We start from the raw sequence: 13,748 nt of genomic DNA on the forward strand, positions 1-13,748 counted from the left end.
TAGTCTAGCCCATGTAGAAAAGTATTTGAAAAGAATAGGGACCATGCACAGGGCACGTTACAATGCTCATTGCTATCTTACAACCTTCCAACAGTCTATTTTCACACCTTCTGCCTGCGTCATTTAAATAGCAAAGACGCTTATTAATATATCTATGCTGATAAACTTTATGGACTGAAAGTGAATATAGGCAACAGTCATTCCAGTCGAACCATCAGGCGTTCATTGCTATCTTAGTAATGCACTCAATGCACATACGCCTTCTCATATGCCTCATTACCCACATGGACATACAGCAGTGCACAAACCCAACTTTTACATTAACAACACACAGAATGCTAAATAAAATAAATCAGCATGAATCAACCTTAAAACCTAAACATACCCCAAACATTAACCTAAACCTTTAATCTAAATAGACATTCAGTCGAATGTTAGTTGAATATCAGTTGAGCATCTTTAAGGCACCTATAATGGACCACCCAAATAAAGTGTTAGCCAATCTCATAATGAGACATATTAAACAGTTTAACTCTATTTAAGCTGTTTTAATGCAGTGGCATAAATGAGTAAAGGGCCAAAATATTGCAGAATACAGACAGACAGTGGCTGACAGACGGCTCCAGAAACAGACAGATGCAGTAGAGGAGTGTTTGTCTGGGTGTTTCCCCGGACACGCTGTGTGTTGTGGGGACTGTGTGTGTGTGTCTGAGGTTCTCACTGGGTTAGATCTTCTTCCCGCAGTCCAGAACCATCACATACACCTCCACTGTCTCCCACTCTTGTCTCCTCCACCACAACTGCTCCCAGCTGCTGACTGGGCCCAGTCTGGGTTCCACTCACGCGATGATGTAACCAGGGGGTTTCAGTAAAAGTCAGTCACGCATGTGAACCTAAAACATCCACACCCAGCCAAACACAGTCTACTGTGGGCGGCACTGTCAGCTGAGGGCCTGCTGGAAGATCCAGTGAACACAATCTGTCTCTCTGTCCGTCTCTCTTTCCTTCTGTCTCTTTTTCTGTCTTTTTATTTGTTTCCAATATCCTATATTTCTGTCCCTCTGCCTATCTGTCTCTCTTGTCTATCTGTCTTTCCTATATCTGTTCCTCTGTTACTAGAATTTCCCTCTGGGATCAATAAAGTATCCATACTTCCTTCCTTCCATCCATCCATCAATCCATCCATTCACCCATCCACCCATTCACCCATCCATCCATCTATCCATCCACCCACCCATCCATCCATTCATCCACCCATCCACCCATTTACCCATCCATCCATTCACCCATCCATCCACCCATCCATCAGTCCATCCGCTCATCCATCCATCCACCCATTCACCTAACCCGCCTATCCATCCATCCATTGCTGTCTCTTGATCTATTCCTCTTTAATCTAAAGATAGACCCTCTATCTTTTTCTGTTTTCTCAGTTTCTTTCTCTTTTTATTTTCTTGTCTTATTTTCTTGCTCTCTCTTTCATGTTCTCTCTCTTTTGCTCTTACTTTTATTATTTTGCTATCTTTTATTCTATCTTTTTGTCTGTTCTTTTTCTTACGTTCTAATGCTCTCTCAGGTTTTCACTGTTGTTTTCTCTCACTTTCCTGTTCTCTCGTTCTCAATCTCTTGCATTCCCTTTCTCTCTTATTCAGTCACTTTTTTGCCCATTTTTGTTCCTTTCTTCTCTTTCTCAAGCTCACTCTCTCCTAAGTTTTCACTCTCTTATTCTATCACTTTCTTGCTCCCTCTTGTTCTTTCACTATTCCACACTTGTTCTCTCATTCTATCTGTATTTTACTCTCTTGTTCTCTCTTATTCTGCTTTGTTCTCTCTCTCTTGCACAGTCTTTCTGTTGCATTATCTTTTCAGTTCAGTTTATTTTAATTTGTTTCAGTAAGCAGCTGTAGCAGTACTATTAGTTATTCATTCTCAAATAAAAAAAATAATTAAAAAATGAGATTTAACTCTTTTCATTTATAGAAAAAGACACCTGCAAATTTTAAAGATCAATAAAAACAGTAAAAACAGCAGTTTATCAGTAACATGGCTCTCCCATGTCTCCCACTCACCCATACTCACACTCTCATATCTCATATCTCTTATCTCATATTTATAGTCTCTCTGTCTCTCCTTCTCTCTGTCTTGTTCCGCTGGTTTTCTGATGGTAGATGTTTATGGATGTGCCGGCCGGTTGGCTTGGCTGAGGAGACCGCTGGCCCCAGATGTTGTGTTGTGTGTGTGCAGCAGACCCAGATGTTCATTAGAGCTTTGGCCCACATCTCAGCCTCTTGCTCCCGGCCCACTGCTGTCTCAAAAGCAGCCAAACCTTTAGCATCACCTCAAACAGGGCCAGGATTACGTTTCATCAGCCTGCCTGTGCTCTGCTGGAATGAGTCTGCCTCTGTTCTGTATTTGATTTAAAGTCCCTGTCTGCTTATCTTTATGAGGCTCCTCTAACTGTTATCTGTTTGTGATGAATTTGTGAAGAAGTGGCAGAAAGAGAAAGTTGCTTCTTCTTTTTTTTTGGAATTTTAGGTGTGAGGATGGATTTTGTCTTATATGATATCAACTCTGATTTACTGATATACAGGTGCATCTCAAAAAAATAGAATATAATTGAAAGGTTACTTTTTCATTAAATCAATTTAAAATGTGAAATTAATATATTATATAGATGTATTACAAAGAGAGTGATCTATTTTAAGAGTTTATTATTTTATTATTGGTGATTATAGCTTACATCCAATGAAAACCCAAAAATCAGTATCTCAGAAAATTAGAATATTATATATTATAAGACCAGATGGTCCTTTTGGCAGTGTACGCAATGTGCCATGTCCTGCTGGAAAATGAAATCTGCATCTCTACAATAAAAGCGTTATTTGAAGGTTAGGAAATGTTTATACAAATTTTAAGCACTTTAAAGAAACACATTTTAGCTATTAATGGGAAAAAATATGATTTAGGGTTTAGTGTCTCTTTAAGAGATGTTGTGCTAATGTCCATTCTACGTTCTACAGTCATTGGTGAACACTTACTCAACACTTTATCTTTAGAAACTTCATTTATTTATTTTTTTTATTGCGCCTTCAGTGTCTTTACTTTTACAGCCTTGCGATTGATTTTCCCCAACCCTTGTTCAGAGTTTCTTGTTTGCAGCGTAGGCCGACCTTAAGTCCCCGTCAAACGTGATCCATTGCATCTGTATCGACTTTCTGTTTCTGTCTAATATTCTTTGTCCCACTTTGTTTTTTCCTGTAGCCTTTGGTCCGCTTCCTCCCAATCTGTAGCAGTTCCTCTACTATTCTGGTTCTTGGCTTTGAGAAAAAGAGCAGTGCTTCACCTGCAGAATGGCCTACAGCATTGTGTGTTTGTGTGCTTGCTCTTTCCATCACAGAAAATGGGCATGACTGAGGATGACAAGAGGAACTGCTGCTTGGTGGAGATCCAGGAGACGGAGGCGAAGTACTACAAGACACTGGAGGACATTGAGAAGGTGAGTGTGTGCGGGCGGAGAGTTTTTCCACGGCGCTGCGGAGAGCCCAGAGGGAGGACAAGGTCACGGTGACATTCTGAGCGTAGATGGAGTCTGACTGGAGGAGAGAAAGAAATGAGATGAGATTGTAGGACGAAGAGGAGAGGATGTCAGTGAGAGAAAAAAAATCAGGTGTGGCTAAAATCGGACACAGAGTTGGACTGCGAACATTGGATTTGAAGGGTGGTGTCGGGGGATGCTGGGAAAAAATAGACATACATCATTCCCCTTGTAAAATGTTCCCATTTTAAAGTCGTTATGTGATATAATCACGTCAGATATCCACTAACTATATAGCCAATTGCCTTGGATTTACAGTGTGTGCAGAAGTTTATAAAAATACAGAAATATGATTGAATATGACTATTTTGTCAGTTAAAGCCACACTAAAACCTTTATTTGATATCTAGACCATGGATTTCCTGTCTTTTGCAACTTGCAGCCCACTAAATCCACCATAAAATGCTGTTCAGCCCACACAAACATATAATAAACAATTTAGCAATAGATAAATACAGCAAATAAGTCAATTTAGCCTGTAGAATTGATTCATGGGTCTGAATTGGCTCAGAAACAGAATTTTGTTGTAAAAGACTCTTTTAGAAACTTTTATTTATGATTGGTAAAACTCATACAGAAAGACTGAACCATTTCAATTGGTTTTTGCCAGTTTTCTGGTAGTTTTTCTATAGATGAATGCAAAATATTAAAAAAAAAATCATTAAAGGACCAATAGAAATGCTCCAAAATGACTTTGATTTAAATCTGTTTAAACAATTTAAAGTTAAGAAGTGTTTTTCTTCTACTGATAAGAGTCAAAGATATACTTTTTTTTTGTTTTTATTTAGTGCCTTTCATTTTAAAATGTTGTAAATATAAATGATTCTATAAGCACCCTCTCATGGACAGCTGTACACATGCATTTGCTGACAAGCTGTGAGATGCAAAAACATGACTTTTGATGTTTTTTTAAATGATTTTTAAAAGTTAATTACTACATAATGTAGCTTTAAATCGCAGTGCACGACACAATGTTGAGTCCGCAATTTCCCTTTAAATATGTTGTTCAGTGTAGACTCTTGGTCAAGGAAAGGCGTGAGGAGTATAGAGGGGTGAATAAAGTTTGTGATGGACAGATAAGCAATGGAAAGTGAAGGAGAGAGAAAGATCGACATGGTGAGAGTTGGCTCACACCTGTCTTGTCTGGTCAGGAGGAGAAATGTCCGACACTAGGGGCTTAATGAGAGAATACAGATGTCCTCTCAGCAGATCAATACTATTGGCAAGGAGCCTGAGTGAGTCCTCCTGGCATTACTTATGCACTCTTAGATGCACATGTATAATGTATAAACTGTTATTTTTCCTTATTTTCCTCTCGCGCTCATTCTTAAACACACCCCCCACCCCCACACAGTCTGCTTTAAGTCAGGATCCTGGAATAAAACTGTCTGGCTGTGTTATACTGAGGTGATAAGTAAGTCTCAATCACGATGGACAGCGGTAGACCCTCACTGTCTCCATTATCTGAGCACACAGACTCTGTTTGCTCAGCAAGCCAAACAGGCGCCCATAAACTGGCAGAAATGAGCCCCCAATGATCATTTGATTCATTTTGCCATAATTGAACCAAATGTGTCAATATCGCTCGCACTTGTAGTCTTCTCATTACATTCCAGTTGAGATAAATGAGTCGATACGTTTGTCAGGATTACTCAGAGTTCATGCTGTTTGAAGGATCTACAGCATTGCAGTCCAAACATATAGTCAATGCTGCATTAAAGTCTTAATTTTGTGCCTATTTACACTCATTGACAAAAAGAAAAACATATGCACCAAGATGTTGTTATTGCAATCAAATAAAACTTTATGTGTAAGAATGCAATGATGATGATAAATGGATAGAAGTGTTTTTGTATGTGTACAATTTTAGATCGAAAGGATACATTTATTGGTCCAAAATGGACAATTATAAGAAGGCTCTATTATATTGTTTGACAATTACTAGCCTGGATACAAGATGAAATACAATTAGGCATGGGGGCACAAAGGTTGTGTATGGCATCCTGAGGTACATTTGCCCACAGATGGTGCAGATGAGCCTATATATCCTGCTTACTGATTGGTTAACGAAGCTAGTCCCATAAATGTTTAATTGGTGATAAATCTATTAGAAATCCAGCCCAAGTCCATGCACATTTTGCCCGAGCCCGAAGCGCACCGCCCCATAAACGGGCAATATGAGCCTAGGTATGATTTAAACCCCACATTTTTTGTTAAGTAGAGCGTTAAATTTAAGCTTTTTAAAAGCATTTTCAGGCTGTTTGAATGAGCAAAATCTGTTCAGAATGATGTTAATTAACATTGCAACACTTAAGAAGCATAGACTCATTATTTTATTGTATTTATTTTTTAAACTAAGCACAGATCTCCCAAAGATTAAAACACCAACAATGCAAACAATGATCCACAGGACTAAACAACAGTATATTAGACTACAAGAAAAATGTCTAAATGACTTTTCTTTTAATGTAATACAATTTAACATGGTATAATAATATAAAAAAATGCTTTCTAAACAAATGAACTTTTCTCTACTCTAATATAATAAACAATATTAAGGAATTTAAAACATTTCTTTTTATTTTAAGCACACAGCCTAAGTGCTAATACTAGAAGAAACTTTAAAATAAGGCTCCTTTATAAAGACTTTATAAATAGTTTATAACGAAGTTTATTAATGGCTATAAATTAAGTTGTAAAAGTTATAAATACATTTAAACATTAATAAGCACTTACAACACATAAATAGAAATAACAGTTAAAATCTTGTTAACATATGTAATAAAATAATATAAAAAGTCAGTTTAGTCATTTATTTTAGTAATTGTAGTTAAATGAATAAAGTTATTAACAAAAAAGTTAATGCTGACTAATGGAAAAAACAAAGTAAGATAAGCTTTTAGTAAGATTTGACGTTTAACAGTATAAATGAATGTGGAATCTGTTGCCCTGTCTATTAACCTAATTAATGATAACGTTAATAAACAATTTACAAACCCTTTATAAAGGAGCCTTATTTTAAAGTGGTACCTTAAAGTCTCTCACCAAGAGGTATACTAATCAAAAGTAGCCTCTAAGGGTCTTTTATAGGGCAATGGAAAAAATCAATGTTATGCCCTTTTTTTAACAGTTTAAAACTTCCTTTTGTGTAAATTTATTCCAGAGTCACTTGGAATAAAATCAACATTATTCTTAATCATTTTCTTCTAAGACATAAGGTTCTACTCTGGCAAAAACAATTTGCTTGCTTACTTTTTGTCAAATTCAATTCCCGTCAGCAGGCTGGGCCGGTGAGTGTTTTACTGTAAGCAGCGTTTGATCAGGGAAAGTGAATGTGAAAGCTTTGGGAGGATTTACAGGCTTTGGTTTGGTTGCGGACGCTGCAGAGCCAGTGCTTGAGCAGCTGTACAGAATCTGCGCTGTAAAAAAACTACAGCTTACTGTGTCCTAATATCCAACTCCCCCACATAACCTGCAGCACATCCCACTGCTCCTCCACACCAGCACTAAACACCACTTCATCCAAAAATGAAGCTGAAATTTCCTGTTCTGTTTGTTTCTCCAGAGTTACATGATTCCCCTGAAGCAAGTTTTAACTCCGCAGGAGATGGAAGCCATCTTTGTTAATCTAGAGGTGGGTCTACTTTTTTCTAAGCTTAAAAAAGTAGGATATTATGAAAATCTTTGTCTTTTGTCTTGTATAACATATTCAAACATGTGGTCATCAGAAAAAACATCAGAACAAGAATAGTATAGAAAAAAATCCCAGATCCTCTGAAACAATGTGTTTTGGACAGATGATAAATCGTAAAGTTTTTTATTTTTTGCTTTTTGGACAGTAAGGTATTTTCTCCTTCCTCATCTCCCATAAAATCAAACATGTTCCGTGTTTTTTTTTTTTTTTTTTTTTGATGGCACATGCTGTACCTGAACATTACCTGAGGTAAAAGCTACCTTTAGGTCCTGTAGGATGATATTTAAGGATTGTTGGAGACGTTTTGACACATCTTGTGGTCTAAAACTGCAAGAACAGTCTGATCTGTCCGTGCTGTCAGTTGTTATGAATGTTCTCCACTTGTAGATGATTTAGCAGACAGTGGAATGGCAGATATCTAAAAAGATATTTTAAAATACCTTCACCTTTTTTCTGAAGGATCCAACGATCAGGATCAAACCAAACTGATGTCTGAGGTTTAAATATGACAGACTCCTCCAAAATCTTTTTTAATAGCGGTCTAATCATCTGCCGATGATGTGCTCACCTTATTCTAACTCACATTTCTGTTAATTGTAATATTATATAAATGGTGCTTAAAAGCAATGTCTTCAGTTCTATCTTTAGTTGTAAAGTTAAATTGCTCTAATTTCTCAGTGCTGTTCATATGAAGATGAATGCATATCACTTTTATTACAATGAGAGTGCTCAGAAAAGCATACTGTGTCTTTATTTATAATGGCAGTGATTTTTATGTGATGGTAACCCCTGCTCTCAATTGTACAGTGTATTAGTGCATGGTGCTGGGTTACAGCGTGAATGACCCTGACACTGTCCTGTATATACTGTCTCACCATCTTATTACCTTTTCTGCAGGACATCATCAAAGTCCATTTTGCCCTACTGAGAGCCATTGACCTGAACATGGTGAGCGGCGGCAACGGCCTCGGGAAGATCTTCCTAGACTTCAAGGAGAGGTCAGTACAATAATTATGTTTTATTGTGTTTGAGAGAGAGTGTGTGTGTGTGTGTGTGTGTGTGTTATGTGTGTGTGTGAGTTCCTTGGTCTTCATGTTGCTGTAAACTGAAAGCAACTTCTGAAAGCAGTTGATTGGACTGGATTACAGAGAGAGGGGTTTCAAAGTAAAGGGGGTGGAATAATTTTTATTTGATTACAATTTTGAAAACTATGTATCAGTTTTCTTCCTCTTCACAATTATGTGCTACTTTGTGTTCATCTATCACTTAAAAAGAAATACATTTAAGCTTGTATAAGTTGACAAAATGTGAAAAGGTAAAAAGTTCTAGGGGTATGAATACTTTTTAAAGCTCGTGTACGTCACAGTTTTTAGACATTTTGTCTAGTTTTTGCCAATGGATCCACTTTTTCTTGTTGTTTGTGAAATACAGTAGGTCTCTGAGTTGTTTATGATGCTGTACATAATGAAACTCTTCCTCAACCTCCATTGTCTGCAGCAGCTAATAAAAGAAAATATTCAGAAAAACGTGTCGATCAGGAGAAGCACCGTGTCTACCTCAACCCGTGAATTAGTATTCATGGCCCCGCCCACCTCGGCTCAGGACTGCACACAGGCAGAGCTGAAGCCAGGCAGCGACGTCGTCTTGTCAGATAACAGCACTAGGAACTGCATGGCAGTACATTCCTGTGTTATTTGTGCGAATAACACATCAGTGTTTATATGTTTTACCCAGTAATTCAGAGCTAAGGAACAAATGGTTAGAATTTGTCTATGGAGAAAAAAACACCACCAGTCAAGTACAATTGAGATAGGTAGGTGTGTGTTTAGAACAGTTCTGTTTACTCTAGTTACTTAGCTAGCTATCTTGTGTAAGCAGAGGTGAAAAAATCGCTCTGCTGCAGCTCAGCCAACAAAACCCGGGGTGGATTTTTACTTTCTGGACCTGGACTATCCACCTCTGTGTGTAACTATAGGTTAACATACCGGTGGATTTTGGGGTTTACAGAGACTTGAAGAATAGGTCAGTGGCTGAACTGCACTTAGCAGAGCATTATTACACATGTTGCAAAGTAGCATATGACATTTGTAAAGACTGTTATAAGTTTAAAATGTCTTACTTTTACACCGTTTCTAACTGATGCTCGTCTCGCTGGCTCCTGGTGTCGCAGTGCTGTTAGCCAATCAGAAGCGATATGTTTGTGTGTATAGATATTCATTAGCAAGAGCTGAAATCCTATCGTCCTATCCTCGTCCACTCCTCCACCAGACTAAAGCAGCGTTATACCGGATCACCGGAGCAAAAAACAGCTCACTTGGCCTTCATTCATACTAGAGACCACAAATAGATATAAAATGAATGAAAAAACGATGGAACAAGACCTTTAACTCTAAAAACTAATTCACATTGCATACAGGCCTTTATAATGCTACAGGTCATTGGCCTAAGACTTCTGCTGAATCAGCGTCCATGCACTCACTTACACACACACACACTCACTGCCCATCTCTGGACTCTCTGAGCACTGAGGCATGACTAACGGACAAGATAGCGGTCAGCTAATTCTCCCCATGTTTCAGTACTTGCTCCGTGTCATCGGCCTTTATTGAGGCCCACTGTGGCTCCTTTCCTACCACACTGTAGCCTGATCCTGGTCCTGCTGCGTTCAGCACAATCACTGTTATTCCTGCAGGATCCCTCCGAGAAAACAGCTAATGAAACCACTCACCCTCGCACTCGCTGCTTTATAGAATGTGCAAATCCTCAGAGATCCTAACTTTGCTATTTCAGGTCTATGCTTTATTAAACGGCCCAGGTGTTAGTTGATTCAGTCTGTCTGCATTAGGTTCTCTGTGATAAGTGTAGGCAGAGCTGCACAGCTCTTACTGTGTATTACAACATCTCCCTGTCAGCTGTCTTGATGGTTGTGCTGAGTGTCTAATGGCACTGTCCTGCTCATTATTGTCTTTGCTCTACTTTGACTCTTTACCTCAGAAATGTGTAAATTAATTTAATATTTGGGGCTGTAAAAGGACTTAATCGTGAAGGACATTGGGCAGGTTAAACATGATGGATTCTAGTTGTTTTCAGGTTGAGTTGCCTTTCAGTTGGAATGGTGATGCAGTTTTATATAGATTTTATTAATTTGAAGATTTTTTTTCATATTATATAGGTGCCAGGAACAGTGGGCAGCCATTGCTGTGGCTCCCAGAGAAGAGTAAGGGTTAAACAGTAACAGCTTGATGAACCTGGGTATCAAACCCACCGGTACTCTAACCACAGAGCTGTCGGTGCCATAAATGCTTATCAACTAAAATTATTTATTCACTGCTATATATGGGTTTGTATCTACTGTAAATGATTCAGTGACTGCTATAACTGATTTACTATCTACTATAAGTGATTCTTCTGTTTTATAAATATAATAAATGATTCTGTACCTGCTGTGAATGATTCAGTGACTGCCAAACATGATTTAATATCTACTATAAATGATTCAGTTAATACCATAAATGATCCTGTATCTACTATAATCGATTCAGTTAATTCCATAAATGAACCAGTATCTACTATAATCGATTCAGTTAATTCCATAAATGAACCAGTATCTACTATAATCGATTCAGTTAATTCCATAAATGAACCAGTATCTACTATAAATGATTCAGTGACTGCCATAAATAATTCAGTATCTACTATAACTGATTCAGTAAGTGGTTTGAGGGTGAGAAATTGGATTGTTGGCTTACATCCAGGCATTTAGAGTTCATAATTAAATAATTTATTCATTTATTTGGGAAGCACATTAAAATGGTTTGCAAAAAACTCTGTGTAGATGTTGTTTGGGATGCATTGCATTGTATCGTTTACACACTTGGTTGAGAAACATCATGAAACAGATTAATACATTAGCAGGTATGGCGGTGCAGGTGGACTGATTAGGCTGTGAACATTAATGTAGAAGGGAAAACACAATCAATTCACAATAAATTTTTGCTACTACTTTAGACACACAAACTTTGTATCCTTAGAAACTAGAGACTTTAATGAAGGTTGAAGTTTTGAATTTTAATACCCTTTTACCCATCCATCACACATCTGCCATGTGCAATAAAAATGTCTAAAATGATTCAGCATGCAGAGCAGCTCTGTGCAGTATGATGCATTATGTTGATGGGAGCTGTTGTGGGAGTAGTAACCTGTAATTAGCTTAATTGGCTGGATGCTACAGTAGTAAAGTAGTTTATATGGATCATAAAGAGCCATTATTACTGTAAGCTCACTTCATGGGGTTGCATTTAAATGAGAGATGAGACTAAGGGGAAGTGAGATTAGATCAAAATTAGTCCATCAACTGGAGTTGTCACGGCTGGCGGCGGCACGTTTCCCTGTATTGCAGTTTGATTGAGAATGGGTGTCAGTCATAAACTTTAGAGAAGTTGCAGCAGCTGCTAAACTGGCACATGCTGCATATCATCTAGAGCAGCGATAAGACACTTATGGCTTATTCTTGTCTTAAAACCCCCTACCATACTGCTGATCTCAAGCGCTGAAAGAACAGTTTTGAGTGTCTGTTGGTTTTATATAAAGAAAATATTCTTTTATGACACTTTAGGACCTAACTGGATTAACCAACTTTTTATTATGCTCCAGTATTTCTTGTAGACACAATCCATATGATCTGGTATGATCTGGCATGGCCAGTCCAACAGTTATTTTTTTTTTTTTTCTTAATTTGCCTTTGACAATTTAGGACATTTGGACAGTTCAACCTTGGTGCATAAATCTCAAATCTTTCCGATTGGCTCCTGGCACCATGTATTTCCAATGTCTTCCCGCTCACTCACCATCATTGTAGAGGTGTAGAGGTGGGACAAAATATCAATATTGTGATATCATATATTTTTTTTTTGCAGTACATTATCGATACAAGAGGTCAAAAATGTATATTTTTACTGAAACATAGGTGCTCTAAACTTCCAAAGATTTGCCCCTTAATTTGACTTACTAAAGTTACTCCTTCATTATTCCACTTGGTGGTGCTAATCAAAATAAAAGAGTAAATCTGCTGTGAAGAATATTGGTCTACAGTAACACAGATGCCATAAGGTATCACAGAGAAATGTCTTGTGATGTATCTATTTATTTATATATATATATATTGTTTAAGATTTATTTCAATTTTTTTCTATTTTTTCTTCCCAGTTTAGCTAGGTCGTTTGTCCCACCCAAGTAGCTGCTAATCAGTTGTAATTGCGCTCTCTCAGGGCTCCGGCAGCTGATGGCAAGCTGCATGACCGGGATTCAAACCAGCAATCTCCCGATCATAGGGATGTATCGTTGCGATGTATCCCCATTGTGATGTATCGATAAAATAATTGTCTTTGTTAACTTTCGCTACATATTGCGTAGTCATTTTCTCAAGGGCTTCCTTCTACTATGCGTTTACGTGTAATTTATTTTAATTTGTGCCTGGCCTTATTGTTGAAGGCTATAAGAGCAAGTTACAGCTTACTCTACTGATGTAAGTGTGCACCGCTCAGGCACTAACACTGAATTATGTCATCTTTTGTGAAGATGGTAGTTGTTAAAATGTTAGTTATATAATATATATATAATTTAAGCTATATTTCTTCTATGTCCAATGAAAAACATGCATCTCCAAAACAGCAACTTTACAGGAGAGAGAAAAAGACTTCTTAACTTTTATTAGAAGTCAATGTAAAAAGAGTTTATTTTAGGTAATTTTGAAGCATTTCTATTGGTCCATTCATCAAGAAATTTTGACACAGTGTAAAGCACAGTTTGTGTGTTCAAATAATGTAATAAAATAAAAATCAACCAAAATGGAGATACTTGTTTTAGGTTAACCTTATGACATTATGAGTTGGATTAACTCAATTGTGTTGTGATGGTTTAACAAACTAATAAAAAAAAAGAAAAAGTGATCAGCACAAACACATCATTTTGTATTAAAATAACTTTAATATGTGCAACCAATGTGACTTTTCCCCCTCAGTGTGCTCTCACACACATGATCAAAGTCACGATAGCTCCTCCCCTCTCTCCTTCAGGCATCTTATTTCACATGCTACTCTTCAGCTGTACCTCCGATGTCGTATCAGTAGTGCCTGATGGGTAGAAGGGTAAATGGGCTGTGAGCTGCAGTGGATTAGTTTGCGAGATGCGATAAGGACTGCAGAGATTTGCGCGTCAGTGTGAGGGAACGCTGCAGCTGCAGGGCAGGAGCTGGATTTGCATAGAGTTGCAGAGCAGTACTCTCCAGTCTCCACCCTGCTGGGGTGGAGGAAGCGGTAATCATGGGTTTGGCTTTCTTAATGAAGGCGCAAGCTGACAGCAACTCAGTGAAAATGTTCCCTCTCTTCCAGCGTATCTCCCTAACTCTCTCTCCACAGCTACAGCGAGACGTCTATAGCGCTTCAGAGAAAACTCTACTTA

The 13,748-nt window shown here is 37.9% G+C and overlaps 1 protein-coding gene across 7 annotated transcripts in view; it reads left to right on the forward strand.

Annotated features, from left to right (window-relative positions):
- The window catches only part of vav2 (vav 2 guanine nucleotide exchange factor), a 280,115-nt gene that overhangs the window by 233,669 nt on the left and 32,698 nt on the right, over positions 1 to 13,748 (forward strand). For all 7 annotated transcript variants that reach the window (XM_007253942.4, XM_049466143.1, XM_049466144.1 and 4 more), the window contains exons 7-9: positions 3,398 to 3,496; positions 7,161 to 7,229; positions 8,187 to 8,287. In XM_007253942.4, coding sequence (XP_007254004.3) covers positions 3,398 to 3,496; positions 7,161 to 7,229; positions 8,187 to 8,287 — 269 coding nt within the window. The remainder of the gene's footprint in view (positions 1 to 3,397; positions 3,497 to 7,160; positions 7,230 to 8,186; positions 8,288 to 13,748) is intronic.

This window comes from Astyanax mexicanus, chromosome 17 (genome assembly GCF_023375975.1).
Source record: "Astyanax mexicanus isolate ESR-SI-001 chromosome 17, AstMex3_surface, whole genome shotgun sequence".
Taxonomy (NCBI): Eukaryota; Metazoa; Chordata; class Actinopteri; order Characiformes; family Acestrorhamphidae; genus Astyanax; species Astyanax mexicanus.